The sequence below is a fragment of the Patiria miniata genome, unplaced genomic scaffold, assembly GCF_015706575.1.
Source record: "Patiria miniata isolate m_02_andy unplaced genomic scaffold, ASM1570657v1 HiC_scaffold_6, whole genome shotgun sequence".
In the NCBI taxonomy this organism is placed as follows: domain Eukaryota; kingdom Metazoa; phylum Echinodermata; class Asteroidea; order Valvatida; family Asterinidae; genus Patiria; species Patiria miniata.
Window position 1 is genome coordinate 17,960,754 of NW_024037073.1, and position 25,670 is coordinate 17,986,423.

A 25,670-nucleotide genomic window follows, 5' to 3' on the forward strand; every position below is an offset into this window, starting at 1 on the left:
TAAGGATGATTAGCCCCCCCCCCCCTTCCATCCCAATATAAATCCACCTCTGACCAGGAACCCAAGGGTGCAATCTTTATGCTGAAACTCTCATCGGGCAACAGGTCAAGTGTAGAGTTATAAACAACAGATGGCACTTTGTGAACCCTTTCGAGAACCTCGGTTGGCGGGACACACCACGCGCGTACTGGTTTGCGTACGTATTGCGCGAAGTACGCACAACTGATTTGCTTTCTGAATTTGTTCAAACCAGCAGCATCCTCACTTGCTGTTGTCAAGACGGTACTTCAATATTAGGTTTTGCCCTTCACCGACGTATAAACACTGTATACTCGGTGTGTTACCTCCCAAGTAAAGGTTGGAAAAAAATCACTCGGGTGGGACTCGAACCCACGACCTCCTGCTTTCTAGTGCAGACATCTTTACCACTCGACCACCGAACTTACGGGATCGGTATTTGGGTATTTGTTTGCGGAGTCCATAGTGACTGGGCTCTACCTTTTGTAAATCCTGTGAAATCCTTTAAAACCACCTGCTGGATTGTGAAGGGTCTGGGTAGGTTAGGGATAAGCTTGTCCTGAGAGCAGCTTTAAGTGACCTTGTTCTTACAGGATTTCTAACACATTCGGTGAACATACTCCACTGGCACAGAAGATGACCCAGTTCTCAGCCTTGTCACAGGGTGTTATTTCGTCCCTGGTCATGTATGTTCGAGTATGGGCTGTGATTGCTGATGTTACTTGAAGAGTTCGGATACACTGCCCCGGTTAGTTTCATTTTACGTGGCCCGCTGCTGATGGTTATTCGGACGTTCCGCTCTGGTCGTATCAGGATCAGGTAGATCCGTGGTAAAAAGAGGCAGGCAAGACACACTGTGGCGCAGAGGCTGATGGCTATGTACATGGACACGATCCGGAGTTCGATGTTTGAGATGGTTAGGATATAAATCGGAATCATCGCCAGCCAGACAATACAAGACGAGTACATGGTGAAGCCGATACACTTCGCCTCGTTGAAGTGTCCGGGAATCTTGCGAGTCATGAAAGCAAATCCGGTGCATAGGATAAGCAAGACGAGGGGAAACGCTAGTCCGAGGAGTGATGTTGATGTTATGAAAGCATTGCAGACGATCTGCACCTGTCCCCTGTCTGGATAATGTCTGACCGCATCCGGAGGCACGGCAGCCAGCCAGGTGACTGAGAGGAACCCCTGGACTAAGACGAGTATCAGAGTGATGACAATCTGAGACAACGGGCTGATGAAATTTGGTCTCTTGGTTGTCGACTTCCCATAGGTAAAGATCCTGTACACCCTGTTTGTCTTGACCAGTAAGGACGCATAGCATAAAGTGAATGCAATCCCCATCAGGAACTGCTGCAGTCCGCACGTCAAGATAGTGGGCGGGGCCAGAAAGAGATACGTCAGTGCGTAGCACAGGAACACGCCCACAAGGAGAAGCCCACTAAGTTCGCGTCCTGAGGCCTTCACCACGGGCGTATCCCGATGTCGGATGTAGATACAAGCCGTGAAAATGGTGGCAAACTCACCGATGGTTGCAAACACAAGTGCCGATATGGCGCTCGACGTGTTGGGCTGCAAGTACCGCTCTTGGATGTTGGTGCACTCCGTGAGGTTATCAGTGGGCTTGGTGCCGTTGGGGCACTCTGTGCAGGTGAACTCATCCTGCAGGAACTCGTACTGTTCGCATGGCAGGCAGCTCCAGCAGCATTCCCCGTCACGCTTGAACTTCATCTCGTTGTGGCTGCACGGGCGCCAGCAAGAGGACTTAGGAAACTTATCGTCCATGAGACGGTACCGCACGGCACTGGTATTGAGCTGAAGGCCTTCCTTGTAGTAGCCGACGGGCACGAACTTGTATTTGTTTGGAGACACTTGCTGATAATTGAGGATCTTATAGTGCACTACTGGTCCATTGCCATTGGGGGTAAACTGAAATGCGTTGCCTGATACACCTATCAAAACAAAATAACGAAACTTCAAAAATGTGAACTGCTGACAAAAACACATGAGAGGTGAGTCAGAAGAAACACACAGATCTGAAGTTTTTTTTGTCTAGAGATGTACTCCTTCCCCCTACTTTGTGACTTTAGTGTGTCGCAGTACTTGTCTTCCTTCCTGCGGGAGTCAAGTTTGCATACAGTTGTTCAAACACCAACTTCCAATCCTTTGATTTATATTCATGACTGGATTTAAAGTACACCATGTATATTTCCCCAGCTAGCAAGATTGGTTTGCCCTTCCTAAGCCTCACCTTGAAATGAGACGTTCCGGAGGAACTCCCTCAGCTCCTGACCCTTGACTGGTCGCATTCGATTGCAGAGACCGTCCCCAGAGCAGTAAGCCCTGTGCATGTCTCTGAGGGCGTGTGCAAAAGCCCAGACAGAATCGGCCACAAATTGTATCTGTGGATTGGATAAAAAAAAAGGAGGTAATGAAGTTCATTGTCCTGAAACTACATCCCAAGATTTATTGTCAGTAATGCCGAGAATTCAATTCACCATGGGACGGAATGAGACCGGAAGCTTGTGGGGAAATTAGAATCTGGGAATATTGTCAAGCACTTTGAGGACTTTGTTCAGCTTTTGAGAAGCATATGTGCTGATAAATCAAATGTTTTGAGAGCTGTTCTCTATCACCCCTCATGTGTATATCATGTAGAGTCAATGACCGGGTTCACCCTCTGCAAACTGGGTTATGTCAGACTTTTCACTGTTAGAGATACCAATTACATGTACATGTATACTTTATTTGAAGTGTCGCTGTACTACCAGTGATGCTATAAAGTGGGTTGTACTTTGTGCGTTTAAAAGCAGTGACCTCATTGTGGGAAAGTTTTTTATTGTTAGGGAAATTAGGACCGAGTTTGGGGGACTATCTAATGTCTGTGGTCCACAGCATCTTTTGTCCTAGCAGTAATTGTTCTTCAGTGTATTCACTGTGTTGAGTGCCATGGCCTCATTGTCTGCAGCATTGAATTCGTGGTCTGCAGGTAATTCTGCAGGTTGGGTTCGAGTCCAGCCTGGGGCTATATAGTGTGTTTGTCCTTGGGCAAGGCATTTAGTCACTCATTGCTAATTCTCTCCACCCAGGAGTAGGTGGGTACCTGTGAGGGCAGAGATGGTATGTTGTGATTGATACTAGCTGCTGATCGCGCCGAAATGGCTGCATCGAGCTGTATTCTCCCCAGGTAGCTGAGATGGTCTTTTGAATGTATCTTTAGCCCAATGAGCAGGGGTAATAATGACTCTTTTACAGTGCATTGGGACCATGTGTGAAATGTGCTTTATAACTTATAAGCATGTTTTTTATTTTTTTAAATTTTGAACAAGTGTCTGTATGGGTGTAGAAGAGGGTACGTTTTGTGTTACTCGCACAAAGGAAACAATGGTACCCCATCTGTCGGTCTTTGTCTAAAAGGAGAACAATGCAAGTACCTCATCAACCAAATCTGTAAGGTATGTGTGTTAACCAGTTGCTCATCACATCAGGCTGCTAGGGGGTTTGGCATGTCTGCGTGGGTGTGTGCTCTCATATTGTGAAGCAGTTCTTAATTCCCTTCTACAAAGATGAGAAACCTTAAGAATGTTGTCTCTGAAAAAAGCACGAGGTTGTGTTCTCACCTGACCCTCTTGTGAATAGTTGTTTGCAGTCCCGAGCTTCAGGTTTCCCGGGCATCTAGGCCGGTCAGAGGGTCCACGCACGCCGGCCGCCGTGTTGTTGTACGGAAGACTGCAGTTAAAGTGCTGCTCCCAGAATTCCCTGAACCACGGGTCACGGTCGTAGGTCAGTGGGTTCAGGCTGGTGAAGTAGTCATCAAAAGCTGGAGGGAGAATGATGCGAGTGTGGATTGAATTGTGACTCCTGTGTAAACCAGTTAGTTTTATGATAGTGCTATAGAGCTGGTTTTGTAAGATTGGCGCAGCAGTTTTGCCAAGCACATCTGGTCTGGTTAGGACATTGCCAACAGGCTCATCAGCGATCTATCAAAGTTGAGCCCTTTCTGCCATGAAGTTTTGACCAATCACAGCCATATTGGCATAACAACAAATCTGCAATTTCATATGATGCATGCAGCTGGATGGAATTTTTGTTTTTATTATGGTCCATTTTTTTATATGGCCCAAATCAGGCTGGCGTTTATCTCCGGTTTCAGTAGCATGAAAATGACTGAGAATATTTCTAATTCCCCCTGGATGGGATGCCAGTCCATTGCAGGTTACTCCGCAGCCGGTACCCATTTTTACTCCGGGGTGGAGAGAGGCAAGTGGGGATGAAGTGGCTTGCCCAAGGACACAATGTATGGCCAGCAGCTGGATTCGAACCCCTGACCCTCTGATCATGAGTCACGAACACAAACCGCTAGGCACACTTCCCCAGAATTCATTAGATTTGATAAAGGTAAAAGAGACCAGATTTCATAGGAGTCCAAATAGGACACCGGCTTGACCTGGACATTCGATTGATTTTATCAACCGTACCTGGTATTGGAGCTGACATTGGCTGAATGGTAATAGCGCCCTCTACAAGATCCTCATTGCCAAAAGTGGATAGCTGTCTCCCGCTCCATGAGTCGCTGCCGATCCAGATGAATTTGTGCACAGCGTTGGCGCGCCCGAGGGCCTTGAAAAACTTATCAGCCGACTCGTCTAGAGCCCACAGAATCACAGCTAAATTCATGAACAACAGAGAATAAAACGTAAAAATTAGTTCTATTTTTCTTTAAACAAGCTGGTAGTCTGTGGATTTGTGGGGGCCAAGGGCGGATCCAGGGGGGCCAAAGAGGGCCATGCTCCCCCCCCCCCCCCAAAAAAAAGAGACCAATTTTTTTATGTGACGTCGCAATAAAGGCAGGCAATGAGTACACCACCAGCTTTTCCTAAAAATACATTGGTTAAAGTGGTCAGAAATTGCCTCAGATGGCACCACAGAGCATCTAGAATCCAATAATTATTCGGGGCCCTTAAGCGGGCCCTGAACCCCACGCCGTAATTTTTTTGACCAACTTTTTTTGGGGGACCAAAAATGTTTTTGCCCCCAACAACAACAGTTGTGTTCTGGATCCGCCCTTGGTGGGGGCTCATATGCGTTTTTGTGAACACTCTGAATCACTTTATGGAAATCTCAATAAGCTCAGAACTTCTTTCCCGAAGACGATCGGAGCATACTGACCGGAACGTCGAGTTTATACCTCTGGTTCTTTTCAGAACTATTCTCTTAGTTTGAGAAATTATTCCCACAATGGTGTTTCCGCAAACCTTTCATTCATTAATTTCAAAACCACTTGATGCCATTTTTTCTCTGATCCTTTTATGGGCGGGGTCATGACGTTAAAAAGTGGGGGGCTTCGCTCACAAAAAAACACGATTCCGTTAATTTCTCTTTTCTAATTCGCATTTGGACAGTTCATCCAATTGCTACATCCTGAGAATAAAATAATTCCAGAATTTGGCCTCTGCTGGGGGTTGCATGATTTTTTTATCAAAAGCCAAGTGGCTATGAATTGTAATTTACCAATGGCAATATACTAAGCTTATAAAATGCATTTGTATTATATATGAAAATAAAGCATATGTAGGAAAGAGTTCCATACCTGGACATCAATTGATACCCTGTGCACAAACCTTATGAGACTGGTCTTAAAAATTGCAAGTGTTTCTCAGTGAATGTTCAATATTTTCCCTGCTCAATTAGATTTTTTACTGCAGCCGCGCTTCTGATGGCTGATAGGTCACTGTAGGAAAAAGAAGTCTATGTCCATGTAGGGAATTCTTCCCCACATGTATATTATTAGTATTCCGGTCTGCATGCTCGTTTTATATTTAGAAGACAACATATACTCCATTTGAGTTTCATTAAGAACAGTTAATAAACCCGTTTTACGACACATTGGGTACACCACCTTTAAGGCAAGTCATTACCCGACTAAATTAAATATCACCTTTTTAAATAACCACCAAATTACTTTAGACGACGAGGCGTCAGGTTTTTTAGCTGCCTGTGCCTGTGGAGTGTCATGGCCAAGCGGTTAAGAGCACCGGACTCATGTTCTGGTGTTTCAGAGGCAACAGTGACGTGGGTTCGAGCCCGGGCGCGGACACCTGTCTGTGCCCTTAAGCAAGGCACTTAACCATTCTTGCTTCGTCCTTCGGATGGGACCCATATCCGTAAGTCCCGTGTGTTGTATAAGGCCTTTCGCACGTAAAAGAACCCAGTAACGCTTATCGCTAAGAGAAGGGGTTCGCTCCGGTGTTTCTGGCAGGAAGGATGTGTATACCTTTCCCGTGTGACCCCTGAGAAGGGGTGTTGGTGCAGTATTCATTATAAGACAAGACAAGAAACGAAGATTTGTCTTACTTAAAGATTTGGACGTTTGCCGAAAAGCAGACAATCCGAAATCAACATCTAAAAAACTGTGTAGTGCAGGTGCGTGTAGTTGCCCTGTGAATCGCAGTAGCCTGCAATTACATGAAGAAGGCTTTCGATATCGTGATTTTTGACACGTTACCAATTATAGAGATCATTAAAAAGTGAATCCTTTTGACGCACGCTGATCAAGGGAGCTGGATAACGATACAAACTCATAGTCTGTACCTAATGCAGTAATGTAGTGGCTTATAGCTGAGGCCTGCGTAGGTGGGCGAACGTCAATGAGAACAGCCATTATATATAACTGCCCAGGGGTTTTAACTTAGGGATCGGGTGCTGATCTATTCAAATGACAGAAACCTCTCGAAGAGGCTGAATTTCCTTTTGATACTGAAAGGTCTCGAGCCCGTACTGAGTGGATTGAGGTGGGATGGGATTTTGTAGCAGTTTTCGAGTTGTCATCTGCGCGCTCGGCTCTCGATCGTCGATTGGATGTTGTATGCTGATTGCTGAATACATAGTAACCAACGTGATTCATTTTCTTGTTTAAAGTGTATACTAGTGAAGGCTTGCGGTAAAACCATGTAGAAAGCTCTTTTGGGTAGATGTGTGGTTCTGAAAAGAACCCGCAAACCTTCACTAGTTCATGCTACCAACATGCACAGTTTCAAATCCCTAAAGTGTATATGTTTCCCATTAAAGTATCCTCAAGTAACCCACCGAATATCAAAAAGCTTGCTACTTCACACCCCCGTCTGGCTCGCTGTCATTTTAGAAGAAATCAGGAAACTATGGTGATTTCCAACGATCAGTCGATTTGTTTGGAAAAAGAGTGCCATCGACGAAATCGTGTTTCGATCGTGATCAAATGGCTTGTCACCATTTTCTCGAACTAGTGTAATCCACTAAGCTGAAACTGCAACAGGTTAGGTTTTCAACGTTGCTTTGAGTGGTGTTATTATTGGAATCCAACCAAAATGCATGAAAAAGCAAACGATCTCATAATTATGCCTTTAACAACCGCTCTCTAACATTTTCATTTCGCCATTTATATTGCAATACTTGGCGCTTTCACGTCCGCTCTTTAATTGTACATTTTAAGGAAAAACAGAAACATCCTGAACTCATCGATTCTTCATTGATGACAGTCTTGTTTTACGAAGTCAGTAGTGTGTGGTAGGCACTATCCCTAGCTGCTGAATTTGATTGAAGACGCTAGAAGCTCATCGAGGGCAATTGGTTTGTTTTCCGGAAATGTGAAACCTTTATACAGTGTCTGAGTGATCTACAGCCCTCTGAAATGAAATCCATACCTATGCACTCCCATTTGACTCTGCCCGTGTTGATATTTTGACGGTTGTCCATTGTGACATTTTTTGATATGAATGGAATGCTATACCCATGCTAAATTTACCACGAATGCCTGCACAAAATGTCACGCTCTCTCATCAAACATCCGAAAGATGACATGCGCATATCGCCGGAAGGAAAACCTTGCACGACCCGCCACCTAACACCGGGATTAAGTTATAACGAGACGCCACCGAGACTGCTTCATCTTTATAGCCGCAATCTATATCTGTCATGTCTTATAAAAATTGTATTTCCTTTCTTTTTTTAATGCCTCTGGAAAAAAAGACCAAGGCGGAAATTGATTGTAGATATTCAGCGTGGACGTCATGTTGATGATACCGGCTGATGACCATGAATCCCCGGGTTCGTTTATGGGTCAACCCGGTGTTCCTGTGCCGGTGCGTGTCTGTCAGTGACTCGCAGTGCAGCTAGCCGGACCCTTGATCTGCCCTCTCCGCAGGTCGGTTGTGGAAATTGTAGATCGAAGACAGGTCAAACAGATTTCCATGTGGAGCTAACACCGGAGGTCGGTAAATAAGAACACAGACGACAGATCGTTCTTCTTTACAACATTCAGAATCCATACCACGGACCTTTAACTTTTTAATTAGCCCACAGGGCACGTGTCCCGACGTGATGACGTCACGTAGCGAGGTTCGCGCCGGAAATCGACCACACCTGTACCCATAAATTTTAATATGTTTACATCGTGCCGTAAATCTTAACTGTGTATATTATTCCATTCAATTCAATTTCCATTCAATTTAATTGTTTATTTTCGTCATGTAAAAACATGAAACTCGACCCCTCGTTCAGTATACTCGTTTCAGTTTTAGGGTGACACATTATGGTCTAACCAATATCTTTGAAATGTATTTGAAACATTTCATACATACATGTCAATACGGAGAAAACGGTCACGTGGGGTCGATATGACGTCACCAATCGGTACTCGCGATCGATCCCTGGTACCTGCAGCTATTCAAGTTGCCCAAAACTGGCGTCTTGTCATATAGTTAACCATGTGGTAGTGGAGTTATACTTTTAACATAGGGTGTTTTTTTTAAATGGCAGATAGTATGATCAAACCTTTCTGCTGGTCAGATACAGAAGCAATAACAATGGGAGAGAAAAAAAATAGGGGGTTCTATCTTAATATGTGAAACGTCTCCAACCTCGTGCCCAATGGGTGCGATCTTGGAGCGCCATTTTGTTTCCCATCATGCTTTACTAGTGGTTGAAACATCATGGGAGGCATGGAGTGGAGGATATGAATGTCTATTTTTGTATTTTGTATTACCTCGTGCATCGGTCGCCTTGAGCAGATTCCCCACAATGCGATCGTACACAGACTCGTTCCCATCCCTGGGGATCATCTCCTTGACCGCCACGCACACGTCATTAGCCCCGGCCAGCTTCTTGACTTCCTCGATCCCTTGCACGCCGTAGTTGGAGTTCTCGTAGACAATGGAGATGTAGGTCCAGTTGAAGTGCAGCACGATGTCGATCATGGCCTGGGCCTGGTACTGGTCGGACGGCACAGCCCGGAAGAAGTAAGGGAACCGCCGGCTGTCACTCAGGTCTGGACTGGTGGACCAGTAGCTGATCTACGGGCAAGGCAGACAATAGAACCAGACAATTAACTATTATCAGATTCGAACCAAACAACTGACCCCGGCAAGCTCGATGGTCGAGTGGCAAGACGTCTGCACACGGGGCCGTAGGAAGTGGTACGGCTATAGCCGTACCAAGGATTTTTTTGGGGGGTGGTGGTTTTTTTCAACAATTTTGTAAGGATACTAGATTAATAAAGTGAAATGAAAAAAAAAATTCAGTTTATTTCCATCTAATATTATTGGCCCCTGTATAAGATTGGGATTTTTTTTATCTTAAGCCCTAGCTCGGACAACAGTATAGAGATTTGGCTCTGTTGGCGTCGTGTACATGTTATGTTACAGAACATGCCCGTGACAGCAAAACCAAATTATGCTGTAAGATTAAAACCCACAACGGGGTGGGCTGACGTCATCCGATGAAAACATCTATTCATTTGCACACTACACCAGTTTTCATCGGTTGCTATGTGTAATACCATCCAGCACTCCAGACTCAAGAACCATGGAGTTTCAAGAACATTAATAGGTTGGGAGCTAGGTAAGCCAAAAATCCCGGATGTCCGCGCCACATACGTCTGTAGAATATACGCGACATCGTTGCCGGAGAGGCAGAGAGACTGAACTGCACTGGATTTGTGATTGAGCATCAATAGTTCGTACACCTTTCTATTATTAAAAACAAGCTACCTAAGTGAAAACTATAGTATTGATCGGCAGCTTAAGAGCCATTCTTTAAATTTGTAGTCCATTTTTTCCTGCCCCTTTTACAACAACTGACATCTATGATTTTAAAAATCGGGATGTACTCCTTAATACAGTCGTCCTCCAATAGCAGTTGTTTTACTATACGTACCAACAAATACAAAAGAAATCGTTTGAAGTCATCCTAAATGATACTTCATGGCAAATTGCGAAGTTCAGAGGTATAACGGGGACAGGAAAAATGTGTCACTTTGGACCCTAAATTCATAGAATGACCCTTAAACATCTAGTGGTTAAAATTAGTTGTTAGAATATAAAAAATACTGAAGTTATACCAAAACGTTTTCAAAATAATACATCATAATGGCTGTTCGGAATTGGTACCACAACGAAACTGCTTAGAAGTTGTTCCAGGCAGCATAAATACTGTCTGGTAATCATGGTCTGCCTGTCAGTTAGGCCCATATTCCAGACATCAATTTCCTTCATGAAAATGAATGCCTTTTTATGTAGCCCACAACGAAGTATGTGAGGAAAAGCCATTACAAATAACAAATGGTTTCCATTAATATGGGCGGTTCATAACCATCTCGGCTGGGCATCATCCCTAACTACGTTCCAAGAGCGGCTTCGTCATCACTCGAAGGACCCTCTGCGAATATCGATCCTCGCCGACGTACTTCGCACGCATCCCACTTGTCCAAGGTTTCTGACCAATAAATAATTTGTTTCATTAAACGAGCTGTGCTCTTATTAATAAATTAATAATAACTAATGCAACAAAGGCCTTTTAAAAACAGGTCAGCCTTGCGAGCCACGATGAAATCATAATAATAACAATTCTTTTGTGCTGGACAGAGGATATTAAAAATAATAAAGGGTGTCCGAACGAAAATAAATTGAAATTCAGTGTAAGAGAGGCCGGCCTTTCAACTCGCACTTTCGTTAAGAGCTGGTCTTTGTTTCTGCAACTGACCAGTTGGTTGTACTTGTGGACAAACAAACTGGGGTTTGTGTCAACACGAAGTGACATGTTTATTTATATTTGTCTGCGAAGATGTAGCCGATTTTTTTGTCCTTTATTTTGATAAATGGGTCGAGCCTGACCATTTCTCGAACTTCATCCGGGGGACTGAATTTTTTTCATACGTTCGCGTCCTTCAATTGCCCTCCCTCTGCGATCTTGAGTAGGCCTAAAGTGCCCGTCTGTCAATGCCTTGAAATTAGGGGTTGCGTTGATGTCTGTGTGGGAACGAGGTGGACAGGTTTGTCTTGCCGTTGACACGAATGAATCTTATTAACAACAAACTATAAGAAGCACTTGGAGCATACGAACGGCCGACAATTGCCCAAAATAACTGTTAACCCAAGCCTATGTTGTTTAACGAAATATTTGTTATATACAGGGTGACCCAAAAAAATTCAACCCTGAAATTGCCTTTTTTCAAAAACGTGATCGGTAAATTTGTATGTTTTGGATATCAGATTAAAACAGAGAGCTTTCTCTTTCAAATACTGACAAAAATCATGAAAACAGCACATTGGGTTGCTGAGAAAATGCCAATTATGTAACACAACTCCTTTTTTGTCCATTCCAATGGCATTACCACAGTAAACTGTTAATGGAATTACACTGTACCTATTTGTGCATGAAATGCATGTGGCACATTGTGTCATTAAAAACAACACGGCACATAATATGGCAATTAGGTACAAATGAATTTGATGGAAATGCATTTTATTTTCCACCTGAACAGGTATCTTATCCTTTTAAGTTCTATTTTAAACCTTTTCAGCATCATAAATATGTCAAAATATTAAAGAAATTGCACAAATGAAAGACAATTGCACAGTGGGCTTACAGTAACACGTTTCACTGTTTGAAGCACCATTGGAAAGGATGCAAAATCACTTCTTTTACATAATTGGCATTTTCTCAGCAACCCAATGTGCTGTTTTCATGGATTTTTTTCTTCAGTATTTGAAAGAAAAAGATTTCAGCTTCAATCTGATATCCAAAACATAAAAATTATCCGATCATGTTTTTGAAAAAAAAGGCAAATGTTTCAGGGCTACATTTTTTTGGTCACCCTGTAGAGTCCATACACGTAGCATTGGACTAGGCCTATACAGAATGTATAAACAAAAATGTACTCCGAATTTAATGGGTTATTATTTGAAAGTTATTAACCTGAACACTGTCAAAGTGATTCCACCGTGACTGCGACGGCACCACTTTGTTTTGAAATCCATATGGTGGTCGGTCATCTGTGACTACAAAGATGCAAATAATGTATCAATGGAAAGCTCATGAACTGCCCTTTAAGATGGAGCTACTTTAACAGTTAAGTGTTCGAGTTCATCACCTTCACATACTAACCCATTATGTTTTTATAACTTTTTTGTTGTTGCTATACCCTGTAAAGTCTTTAGTGCAAAAGAAAATTGGTACATTGTCGATAATAATGAACCTGTTTTTGGTACATTTTGCTATTCCATACTTTGGCACAAGAAAATACCGCGTCTGTGGTAAGTTGTGCTGATGAAAATCTATTTTACCATCTCCTTAACTCTACACGAGACTGACAACATACAAGAGCTGACGTACTCCATACTTCCATGGTGCTAAGGTCCTTGCTGTGGAATTTCCCCTTTTCCATTCTGAGTGTGACTTATCGAAAATAGTGTATTGCTATCTGGTATCAAACATGGTTACTCTTAAACGAGGCGGATCCAGAACACAATTGCATTTTTTTTGGGGGGGGGGGAGGGGGGCGCCGAAACAACTCTGGACCCCAATAAGGTGGGTCCAAACATTACGGCGTGGGGTTCGGTGCCTGCTTAACGGGCCCCGAAGCTTGTTTGGATTCTAGATGCTCTGTGGTGTGATGTGAGGCAATTTCTGACCACTTCAACCAATTTGTTTTTAGGAAAAGATGCTGCCTTTTTTTCCGACGTCACTTTGCCCTCCCCGGACCTGCCGTTGGTCTCAAAGAGAATTCAAAATATCCTTCGCGGAAAAATTCTTATTCGTTTTCAGACTTTCTCCAATTTGAATTGGAGCTTATAGTATCAATTCGTTCAACAATGCAAAACAATTTTGAGTACCACCGTCAACCGTGTCTGGTGCCCGACGTATGATTCCGAATGAATATTCCACCGAAGTGCACCTGTACATGTGAATTCGTTTCACGCATGCCTGCTTCGTGATGGAAAAACCCCGAGCCGGTCGTCTTTTCCGAGAGAACAGCCTTTTTGAAAAGCCAAACCGTGTCAAGTTCTTTTTATGGAAGCGCTCATCACGCGTGCGGGGCTGGCCGGCAGGAGACGGCGAAGAATGTAGCGATTTTTTCTTTACCTTCCGCAGAAATAGATGTAAGCAAGCGATGGAGGCTTCTGTTTATGGATCTAGGCCAAGAGGTTTCTAGTCTTCTCCTGGCCTGTGCAAACAACTCGAGAGTGGAGAGGGTAGCTCATCCAGATCAGGCGGCAAAATCGGCCGGCTGAAAAGAAAACATGGGTCCGTTCAAGGGAGGTTTTAAAACGCGCGTCTTTTTTACCCTCAAACGGCGCGAAGCTTTGCTATCTTCAGTAGATAGTATTATTAACTGCTGAAAGGCTGCGGGGGCTTGTATCGAACACGCCTGTATGTTTAAATAGGCCAGGGTCTGGATCAAGATTTCAGACCCCCGGCTGGTCGCTGTGAACTCCCTCGCGAATTGGATATATTTGCTTTAATTTGGCCAATTTGTAATATCCCCTCAGCTGCTGTGGGAATTCCGATGACGTAGGTTTGTTTTTATTTTCAAGGCGAAGGTTTGAGAGACAACATCGCGAGGCATGTTGTGGAGATCTCCGATAAGACGAGTCCATATTGTTGAGGTGGACAGGGGGTGATGAGCACGCGAGACTTCTTTATGATCTCCACATGTTTGTTTCTCAATCCTATCAGGAGAGCCTCCTCCATCAAGATTATGGCACTTATGCCCCTAATGTGAAGCGATTTTGGCACATGTTTTCATCATGAAGTTTATGGTTTGCGTAATAGCGATATGTTTTGGAGTGTTTTCACGGAGATAATGTTGCGATATTTAAGTATTCAAAATATGTAAGAAACAAATTTGCCGAAAAAGCACAACAAAACATATAAATCATTTTTTTCCCACGTGGCAACAGTGACTTCAGAGGACAGTGAAATCGGAGCATATTTGTACCATTTAAGGACCTGCATACACTGGATGACTGCATTTTGTGCTTCCGCATACTCTTTATACCTTTTTGCAAAAAAAGTGACAGACAGAAAGACAGACAGACAGCGTATGATCTTTTAATATAGGATGATGTGAACAATTGACATTGGTCAGACGGCGGGGTATGGTTAGCCAACCCAACCACAAACTCTGATCCGTTATGTGTTATGTTGGGTTGCTTTTTATGAAATGTATTGCAAATTTATTTAAAACCATCCTTAAAAAAATTCGAATGTGGCTTTGAAGCGCTGTAATTCGGGTCTATACCTTTTTCTAAAACGGATTGTTCATAGGTCTAAGGATAGGTCGAAAATGTCGGTGTCATGCACCAAACTTTCCCTAATTTTCCTCAAACTTGTTTGTGCACTTAAATCATTCTTTGTTGGTCCTATTTGTACATCATTCGTGAACCCGAAAGAAAGAGAACTGTTATCAAATAATCTACACGAATCTGTGGGTGGAAAAAATATATATCACAATTGACAAATTAAAAGGAAAGTCTTTGGGCAAAAAGACGACGTGCGTAAAGAATTGATTTTGTTTGAAAGCCACTTTCAGACCGAAAGACGCAAGCCGGACGTGAGTTGGCGATCGTAAGTCCTGGCGGTTATATTTTTTCCTATAGGATTGGTCTTTTGAAGAAGTCCCTTGACACTTTTGATGACGCATGAAGCCTGTCGTGTGAAATACTAATTGGCGACCAATTTGATTAAAACCAAATCTGAAGACTAAATTTTTTTTTTACTGAATGCAGTTTGGAAGGAAGTTCTGATTTAGCTAGTGGCGCCGTCTGGATAGTAAACAGTCTGAGACCGGGGGTTGGGCTCAGAAGGGAAATGGATACGCGGGAAAGTTTCTTCTTTTGGGGGGGAGTGTCTGTCCGACGCGTGAAATGCATGATATCATCTATACCAACATGTACTGGTTCGCAATCGGTGGGTCACACAGTCGGGCCTCGACGATTCGCATTTGGGTCCACTTGCATTAGTTTTTAGCTGCGGGAAAGCAGCTTTACAAGTACTCACGTCTCTCCGTTAGTTGGTTGGTTGGTTAGTGACAAACGTCACCAAATGCCCTTTTGGCAAACAATCACATTGGCCCTTAGGCCCGATCGCAACCACACCTGCTTCGGGTCTCAACTGACCAGAGCTACCAATTTATTGCAGCAGTCAATTGTGCCACGAGGTCACTCATTGGGGCTAGCACACAAAGTGGATGTTCGACATGCTATAAAACGCTCCTTGCACCAACCGACGTTCAACAAAATAATTGGAATCCTTTTCAATTGACAGTCACGACCACATGAGTAGTTGTGTACTATAAGTCATGTAGATGACTTATAGGCTACAGCAGGTCAACAGTTGGATCTTCCGAGATCATTTCGAGCTTGTTTTCCCCAAAAGTTTCATGGCGCCTCGTTAGAAAAACATCCGCGACTAGAGAGGACCTTACAAAGCAACATGAATCAAGAAAGGTAAATGGCCGCGAGATAGAGGTCCAAGTACATTTCCTTTGGGGGTCTTATACTCGATCAAATGATTTTACCCCAGAGAAATCCGAGGAAAAGATAGATGAGATCCTTGAAAGTCTTGCAGACATATACATCATATTGGAGACATAAACACTGCGTTCATATTACGTACAGAGCACAATATAGAGTTTCTTATAATGTCGCAAGCAAGTCCCACAGGCTTGGCAAGGATGGCATATGCAGAACATAAAAAAGGTAATCCAAGATTGCGAATTATTCTATTCAATCATGTTGAGGTTATGACCAGAACACCGTCAAAGGGGCTCCATCTTAAGGGTAGTTCATTAGATTTCCTCTGATATCTTATTTGCATCTCTGCAGGTGACGGAGCACTTTTTCTTCTAATTCGAGGCATCAGGTCAAGACTTAGATAATGCATGCACGCAAGTCAAATACGTTCAACCAAAAAAGGTCCAACAACTGTATGTTGTTTTGACAATCAAGGTATGCATGCGGTCTAAGTGATAAATGGAGTCAGCCCCAAAACAGAACACGAAACAAGGTTTCAGACCACTCGGCCTTTGATATCTGCGTGGGAAAAAAAACCCTCAAATTAGAAATTCGACGAGTGTCGAAACGAGCCCTAGTTGACGACTGTTTACCAAACAGGCGATCTGCCGAGTCAGGGGAGGGTAGATTCGCTCGCCGTGAGCCCGTCAACCTTTGTCCCATCGCTCCCTCGGTAAATGTTACCTGGCGGAAACCAAACCATCCATTACACGGGCTAAATAGGAAGCCCCTACTCGTCCGCCGCAAGACAAATTACGACCCTAGCTTGCTCTTTTGTGTTTAGTTTTCTTAATTTTTTTTTACCCCGTGTAATTGCCTTGATGTTATTAGTTCCAGAACAGCGAATTGAAAGTAGCTGATGACTGCCGTGGTATTTTTTCTCCATTGATTCCAACGAGTGATGGGTGTAACGTAAATAACAGACTCGGGGGAAAACACCGTAGCCAATGCACCTTTAGATTTTCCATCAAGTTTTGAATTGGTGCTTAACCTTAGGGGATAATTTGGTTGAATGCGGTACATACAGCGAAGTGTTATTGAGAGGAACCCGTTACATCACTTGCCACATTGGTGAGTTCTTACTCTATACACCTTGCAGGTATACATTCTGAACCTGAAAATGAAAAATCCATCCATTTTTGACGTCATGCAAACGTAGCTCTTGGAACCAAAAGTTTTATAGAAAGCAGTAAAATTAAACCCCCACCCCCCCAAAAAAAACCAGTTTACGAAACGTCGTAAGCTTAATCTGATGATGCGTTTGCAAATTTAAAAATCAAATGTTCATTTGCTTTGCATCCAAATTTAAATCAAGCCATGTACCAACTGAAGTGAAATTTCACCAAATGTGTTATAAAAAATGTGAAGTGAGTTATTCATTTGATTTTTAAAAAAAAAATGATCTACAGCAAAATGGCATAAGATCGAGTTGAAACTCCATGGTTGAACTGTCAATGGTATTTCCCTACATCAGCTGTTTGACATTCCCTCACGCAAGCGACCACACGTGGAGCACACATGCTCGTCTGAGCCGTTCGGGTCGCCTGAGGTCATCTGAGGTCACAACCTTTGGCCCGAGTCACGATAAACATCATCGTTAAAATGTTTGTGTGCAAAAGAAAGAGAGAATAACCTGGATGCAATTTAGACTTCTGTTTTCAAATTACAATGTCATGAACTTAAAATCATACACACATTTATACAACGTTATACCCTATTAGGGTTGTGAGTAGATCAATTCGTGAAAGTGCCGTTAAAGCATTAAACTTACGGTGGCTGCATGTGCATTAATACAATTATATCCTTGATAAACATTGTTTTTCGATTTCTAAGGCCATTGAATCAGATGTATATGTTTTGATGTGTGTTTTTAATGTAATTGGATATTGATGTTTCTGAACAAACAAACGAGACGGATTCATGTTCGCGATCGATCAGCCGCGCATGCGCGACGTCTAGGAAATTTGAATTTTTACCCATCGATGAACGCGTACAACGCATGCTCAGTAAAGCACCAAAACATACTCAAACAAGCAATTTTGTCAAATCCTTATCTCAGGCCAATTACCCACATCATACCCGTTTCTATAATGTGATTTAATACCCATGGGCAGACCTATACAACTTGTGTACCGACCATGCGCATCAGTACTGTCAAGGAGTCTCCATTCTTCGTGGGTCCAGATATCGCGCCACACCGTATATCCAGTCCATAATCCTGTTCAACGGTAAAGTTAAAAACGATAGCATCTTCTGCCTTATTATTGATTGAAATATTAACGCGTTATCATCGTCCAAGTCCGCGGCTTCGCATAGCTTGATCCACCCTGCTCGGGGCTCGAACCCGCTGCGAACCAGCCTTCGCCATCCAGGCCGTGTTATTGACCCTAATCCGAGACGCTGTCGAAGCTAGCACCTCGGGCGTTTGTCATAATCTCTCATTTTGTAGGGAAAGATCTTATTTCATTCTGTCAGGAATCTTGTTTTGATTAGACTATATATCAAGTGGCAATAACACATGCAAGATAGTTTGTTTGTATAAAACAAATTGTAATTTTTGGCGTGCTTAATTCCTTATGTAATAATTACATGTACATGCAAAGTAACATTTCAAATTTGACAACAAATTTGTATAAAGCATTTCAAAAAGATGTACGTAAATATTTTATTAAATCTTTGACAACGTGCAAATATTGTAACCTAAATGAAATTAATGTGATATTTTTCAAGCGACTTGATGTACATTTTTCCTACATTATTGCCAATGTACATCCTTTCGCTTAATTCTAGGATTTTAAAATCTGCAGATTTACTGTAAAGGTAGTACTACGAATGTGTTGTTTAAAGAGAATTTTTTCCTCTGATGTGTATCTTTTGGTTTAAGCAATGAAGATATTTTTTTTCCTGTAATAGATCGACTTCAATACGGAGGCTCCTCTATATCTCGCCCGTTCCTCATCCGATACATTAAAGCGTGTATGTTTACGGTCCCATGTGTATTTATCCCTCAATTCTGATCTATATTACAGTTTCTCTTTCGCGTATTTTGCGAAAGCCAACACTCTCGGATCTATGTTTACGCAGAAAACACGATGAGAGTGACACACTCCGTTGACTCTTTCTTGACATAAGAAACTTAGGAATGAAAGTGTGCATCATGTTTTCGAAGCACTGAAGTCATGATCAGTTTGTCAGATACATTTGAGGTGGTAAGTTTGGTAGCACAGTTCTCTACAAACTATATCTGCTCTCGGGAATTTGTGTGCTTAGGCGTCATTTTGCATTGTGTCGTATAGGTTTTGTACATGTAGGCCTATAGCGCCCTGCGAATAATTTGATGAGTTGTGAGTCCCTGGGTCACTCTTCATAGACTACAACCGAGATCCTCAAGTCTTTTTTCAGCTCTAAAAAAAAAGGTGAGCCCTGGGTATTAAAATCAGCTGGCTTCCTGCCTGTGTGAGATAGGACCGTACTGTTCATTAATTCCCGTCACATCTGAGGAGATCGGAGTGAGTAGAGCGGCCGTCTCCATCCGTAGCGAGTAGGGGGAAAAATACAATAATAAACAGACTTGACCGTGCGCACAACCAGGTGAATGTCTTCGCGCCGAGATCTATTTATTCAGTTGATAGCTGGCCTGGCTGAAGCCGCTGACAAACAGCATTGCTTGACATGATCGGGCAGGGGCAAGGCTTCAGCTTGTCTCACAACAACTGTGACAATAAGGCTAGTTACTCCTTGAGTTAATGGACTTACGTTGCCGAGAGGAGTAGAAATCTTTCAAGATGATAACAATATGTTACATAGCAGACAGTCATCAACATGTCTTCCATGAACTGTTACATTTTTTTTAAAATAGATCCAGTGTATCACCTTTTTTTCTTCACACCCCATTTTCAGTGTAAATAACATTAAAACAAATACTAATTTTAATATACTTTCTAGGGATGTCTTGTGTTAGCTTGCAACTTGCAAGGCAATGTCTTTTTCGCGAGTAACACGACTCTAGATCTGACGAAATATGTTTTAGGTTTAGTATATTTTGTAACACAATCTAAGGTAATTGGGAATATTGTTAGGTTCCAACTATAGCATCATCCCAACTACAGTTGGGACGGTTGGGATAGTCCCAACTATATTGTGGCCTTACTATTGTTGGGCGTATAACAATATCATTGCCACGTTGAATCATGGAGGCCTTGAAAACTCTTGGTGGCAGCAGACAACTTTTGCTAGTTATATAACTTTTGCTATGTTTTACATGCGTGACACGGCTCATGAACATGTGCATCTATACTCTAGCTGTAACAGCAGGGTAATCAAACGACTGCATCAGTATCAGTTCCTTTCCTTCGTTCGTATTTTCTTAGGCAAAAGGTTAAAAATGGAGGTAACCGGTGTACATTTCATACCAAGCTTCTGCAAGCGATCGAAGCGTCTTTTGCTTTTTGATACCTTTTGTCTCATATCTGTCACCGTACTCAAGGCGGTGGAAAAATGAGCGTGTATCGCGTTCCGCCATGGCATTGATTTGACGAGTTCATATTTCCTGTTATTGCGCAGTTACCGCCGAAAAACACATTTCCAACCTTGTGCGTCATAACACTCTTGAACGGAGCTCTTCATCCAGTGGTCAATAAGGTGGAAGCATTGAGAACCCAACACCCGTGCGATCTCAAGTCGTGGACGGGCAGGGGCGTTGGGAGGTGAGACTAGGGCCCAGGGGACGAGGTTAACGACCCCCGGGGGTAAGGTAGCAAACAGCTGCGTGCATTAACATCCAAGAGATCTGGTCCCCGACCCACGTTATTCATGACGCGGTTAACACCTATACCTCAGAGCCACCCACACTCCACAACAACGTCAGTATTTAACAAGATGAGCTGAAATTATTGGTGCACAAAAACGACTTGTGAAGTATTTGGCTAACAAGGTGATCACATTTACAACAAAATAAAAATTACAAATTTGACATTTTGTCATCCCGTGAAATTAAGTCGTGAAGCCCGGCTCATACTCGGCGCGAAAGCAAAAGCGAACGCGATTTCTTGACGTCATGGCAAGCATTCGCGCTGCGAATTCGTAAAAGTTGAACACATTTCAACTCGGGCGAATTTCGCAGCGAATGTTTCATGACGTCAAATTCGCTTCGCATTCCCTTTCGCATGAAGTATTAACCGGGCTTTAGTCGTACATTGTGTTAAAATGTAATTGACAGTAATTCACTGGTTTTATTAGCTGAAATAAGTTTGATGATTTTTATGAAGATCAGCAGATCAGTTTTGGATATATAAATTGCATTATGTATTTGTCGTTCAGCAAAAGCAGGTTTATATACAACTATAACTTACTTAGAAAAGTTCCGCCAACGGCGAAAGTGCAACTATCGGATTAAATTTTAAAGGATAATTCCGGATCTCCATTATCCGATTTTTTTTTACGCTAAATCGGTCAGCGAAACAAGCCTCAAAGGGCGAAAAACAACTTCAAAAAACCTTATATTTGCGTTTTAAGCAAAAGAGCAAAATCCGCCAGCGGGTTTTCAAGACTTTCTTCAGAAATTGCAGAGATTGACTTTTTGATTACAAGATTACGGTTGAAACATATTAAATTAATTCATTCCTTAGCGTCTTTTGGGCACTAAATGCAATTTGTTAAAGTCAATTATTATGTTGTTCTTTTTGATATGACGTAGGCCTAATTAGTGTAATTACACTTTGTTTGTATTCGAACACCATACAAACACTAAAATCTAATTAGGTTGTGTGCCAGTGAAAAGGACGTCAGGAGCATAGACACGCAAAAACAAACCCTTTTTGAGATACTCCCGAGTTTAAAGGTTTTCGTACTCATATTTCTGAATTAAAAATCACATAACTCTGAAATTTTGACTACTGACATGTGCTCATAATTGAATAATAATGTGCATTTTTTTCTTCAAAATATTACTTGCTTTCAAGTTATTTACGTTGTCATGCTAACGATCCTTTGCCGGGAACTCTTCCTGGCTATAGATGTGCGCTTAAGCGGCATGTTTAAATCATTGCGTTGCAGGCTCCGCACTTTAGAGGGAACAGCTTTTGTTACATTGATAATCAATTGAAAACATGCTAACATCCTTTTGCCAGGGAAATAATGAAAAACCTCCTTCCGTATTTTCTATTCTGTTAATTACGTCAGAATGACGTAGCCATGGGTTGGCAAAATATATGAAGATATTTCAATGCTCTATATCGATTACCCTAAAAACCTGAATTGTCTTGTGGGTTGATACTGTCCTTGACCGACTTGAAGGCTCAAGTTAAAATGCAGTGAGACTTGTTTGTTATTATAAAATAACCTCAATTGACCTTGTTGAAGAACATAACAAAACTTTAGATTTTACGATTATAGATTTGTCTTCCCCGAACCAGCATTCACTCGTGATATTTGGCAATTGTTGCTCAACTTCTCACAAAACGTTGGTCAACGTCATCAACTGCAAATATCTCTAGAGTTAGGGAAAATATTTCCGAAAAGTTGGAAAAAAAATTACTCGAATTTACCCAAACTTGAGGTTATTTTTATATACATTTTTCATTAATCTTTGAAGTTGATGTGAAAATTTAAAGTTTCTCTACTTTGCAGCATATTAGATTTTTTTCCCCTCCTGTTAAACGAACTTTTCAATTTGTATGTTTTATTTAAACGGAAAAAATTATTATATTAAATTTTTTTTCTATATTTTCTTTGTTTTAAACCCTCTGAAATATGCCTAGTATTTTGGGATGCTTTTGAACCCATAAACAAAACAGTTGAATTATTATCGTGCCGCAAATAAATCGATATCCGTAAAGTATTTTATCCATACAATAATAAACAGTGGAAGATGCTTTTTGTTCGTGTCTCATTCCAAAGTTGATAACTTTCGTATTGCTAGAAAAGAACAGCAATTTAAAACTAAAACAAAGTCTATTTTCACGGGGAGGACAACTTTAACATTTTTTTTATTAAACAGAACCGGCCGGCCTACCGGGAGCCTACCGGAAAAAATATTAACCAGTCTCGGGTAAGACATGCTGAACGACCCGCCCACTCCCTGCCTCTATCTCTCGGAGAATATTAATTGACAACACCGAACTCTCGTTTATCATACCACTAGTAATGGTTGTCAAATGAAAGTGATATGTCATGTATAGAGTGCATCGGTGTAGGGGGGGGGGGGGACCTCGGCGACAATGATTAATCGTCGTTTTGTACCCGATGCGTTTTGGGGAAAATTGTGATAAAGTGAAGTCAATGATTATTGATTCCGGCACTCAAATAATGTCAATATCTGGAAGGGAAGGTGAAGTATATATTTGAGGTGGTTTTTTGTTTAAGTTGAAATTCGGGTTCGTTTGAAGGACTTAGGAACATTTGTGTTACCGGGAAATGTACCTAGTACCGATGAGAAAAACATTGCTCAAAGTGAATTAGATACGGCTTGTCAAAAATACCCTGTAGAAATTATTCTGCCAGTAATGGCATCGTTTAAAGGAAACAATAATTGAACGTGGTTTTTAAAAAAAAACGTCTGCCCTCACGAAATTTTTTTACGCGCGTTTAAAACTGAGTCTAGTTACGATGCAAAAAAAATGTGCAGGTTTCTTCATTCTTTCTCAAAACTTATTAATATCCAATGAGCTGAAACGTCAATAGGTTGCCCTATTTAAATGTAGAGCATTTGTATTGCCTCAAAATTAATATAGATGTGCAAAAAGGAATAACTTTAGCTTGGGTAGCTTATACTTGGTGCTTTTAATTATTGTACGGAAGGTTTAGGTTAAGGTTTAGTTTTTGGACCCGAAGAGACAGCCTGAATGAATGACTGACTGAGTCACTACAGACTGAATGAGTCACTGGAAGACAGACTGAGTCCCTGACTGACTGAGTGACTCCCAAGTCACTGACTATCTGACTCCCCGAGTCACTGACAGACTGACTCCCCCAGTGCATGACTGACTGACTCCCCTAGCGACCGACTGACTCCCCGAGTCACTACAAACTGAATGAGTCACTGGCAGACAGACTGAGTCACTGACTGACTGTCTGAGACTCTGAGTCACTGACAGACTGACTGAGTGACAGACTGACTGAGTGACTCCCGAGTCACTGACAGACCGACTGAGTCACTGACTGACAGACTCCCCGTGTCACTTACAGACTGAGTGAGTCACTGACTGACAGATTGACTGAGTCACCAACAGACCGACTGAGTCACTTACTGACTGACTCCCGAGTCACTGACAGTCTGACTGAGTCACTGACTGACTGACCGACTCCCCGAGTCCTGACTGAAAGTTGAGGGTTTCTGTTTTAGCTGTTCTAGGCAGACTACTCTTGTTTAAAAGTGGTTATCCTCAGTGCTTATAGCCAAGCCTTGAATTAGCTAGCACCGCAGCCTGTTGAAACTTGGATTGGGAAAATATTGATAAGTAGTCCAGCTCACCTGTGGAATCTTGAACAGTTTCAGCAAATTGGCCACCGTGATAGAATTCAAACTGGAGGCGGATCCGACCACGCCCACCACGTGGGCGGAGTCTGAGCCCTTGTCCTGGTGCTGTCCCTGCCCAACGCCGGAGTCGTTCTCGCACACCGGCCGGTGCACGAAATCCAGCGACCGCTCCAAGGACTTGGACTCTTGGTTGCAGTCATCCAAAGCCCGTACGCCCAGCTTAAATCCAGGCAGGAAGGTGGAGTTGTTGATGACATCCACCGTGTATAGCATGGTCTCCAGGGCCTGTAGCCCCATCTGGCTGGCCAGGGCTCCGCACCCGTTTCCCTCAGCCGCCTGGTGGATCATGAACAGTCCTCCCAAGACCACATCCCCGGGCTCCACGGCTGCCGAAACTTTCTCCTCCCCGTCCTCGGTCGTCCTGCCCAGTTCCACCACGTCCAGCGGTTGAGGCCCGCCGGGCGTGGCTGCGGTACCTGAAGTCACGATTGCACACAACCAAACCAGCAGCATCATCCTTGCCGAATGCCGTGTGGAGTTGGCACGCGAGTTGGGTGAATGCATGACAGCCTTATTAAAAACTGAACTCCCCGCTCCGTACACCACTTCTATCCTCAGTGCTCCCTGGGCCTGTATTGACGCGCCTCGTCGTGTTGGCCGAGCTCTCTTGTAAATCCGTATCCCTTGTCAGCACTGCTTGTAATTTGATAACAAGGTCCTAGCCTTGTGTTGAGCTACAGCTCCGATGCCGCGCAGCGCAGATGCGAGCACACACAGCGTGCTTCTGCTTTGATTATGCGGGGAGCATGGGTCGCTCCGGCCGGCACGATTCGTCGGTCCCTCGGGGATGCAGTGACTTGTTCCCAGGGGCAACTAGACACGACCGTCGATATGAAAATGGATTTTTTTTGTTTTCACCCTCACGTGCTTTTTAGCAGGCCGGGTCCCTGGATACCTCGCTACACATTTTCATAAAGCCCATTTGAACGTATGGAATATCCGGCATTCGCGTAGTGCTGCTGAGAGCAGAAATAAACGTTTGTACTTTGAAAAGCAAAATTTCTTGACAATAACAGAAAACGTTGGCGGGCTTTTCGAGTTCTTCAGAACACCCTGGAAGTCTATTTGGAAAAACAAACCGAACGTTTATGCTATCAGCTTGATACCCTTCATTAAGTTTTTCAAGTCAATAATTGTTACTAAAAACATGTGGCTTTTTTGTTTAAGTCTGATTACTTTCCTGCCAAATTTGACGGTTACGTCGTCACCATGGAAACTAATGGCGCGGAAACTTCCATCTTTTTTTTTTTTTAAGGAATTGTGAATTTAAAAAATGGTCCACGGTT

At 42.7% G+C, this 25,670-nt stretch overlaps 1 protein-coding gene across 1 annotated transcript; it reads right to left on the bottom strand.

Annotated features, from left to right (window-relative positions):
* Positions 1–444: 444 nt before the first annotated feature.
* Positions 445–24,944, bottom strand: LOC119743468 (metabotropic glutamate receptor 2-like). The gene is made up of 6 exons (XM_038219877.1): positions 24,319–24,944; positions 9,041–9,347; positions 4,500–4,688; positions 3,642–3,841; positions 2,273–2,423; positions 445–1,973 (listed from the first exon to the last, which is right to left on the bottom strand). The coding sequence occupies exons 1-6, from the start codon at positions 24,886–24,888 to the stop codon at positions 676–678; spliced, it is 2,715 nt and encodes a 904-aa protein (XP_038075805.1). The 5' UTR covers positions 24,889–24,944; the 3' UTR covers positions 445–675.
* Positions 24,945–25,670: the final 726 nt, after the last annotated feature.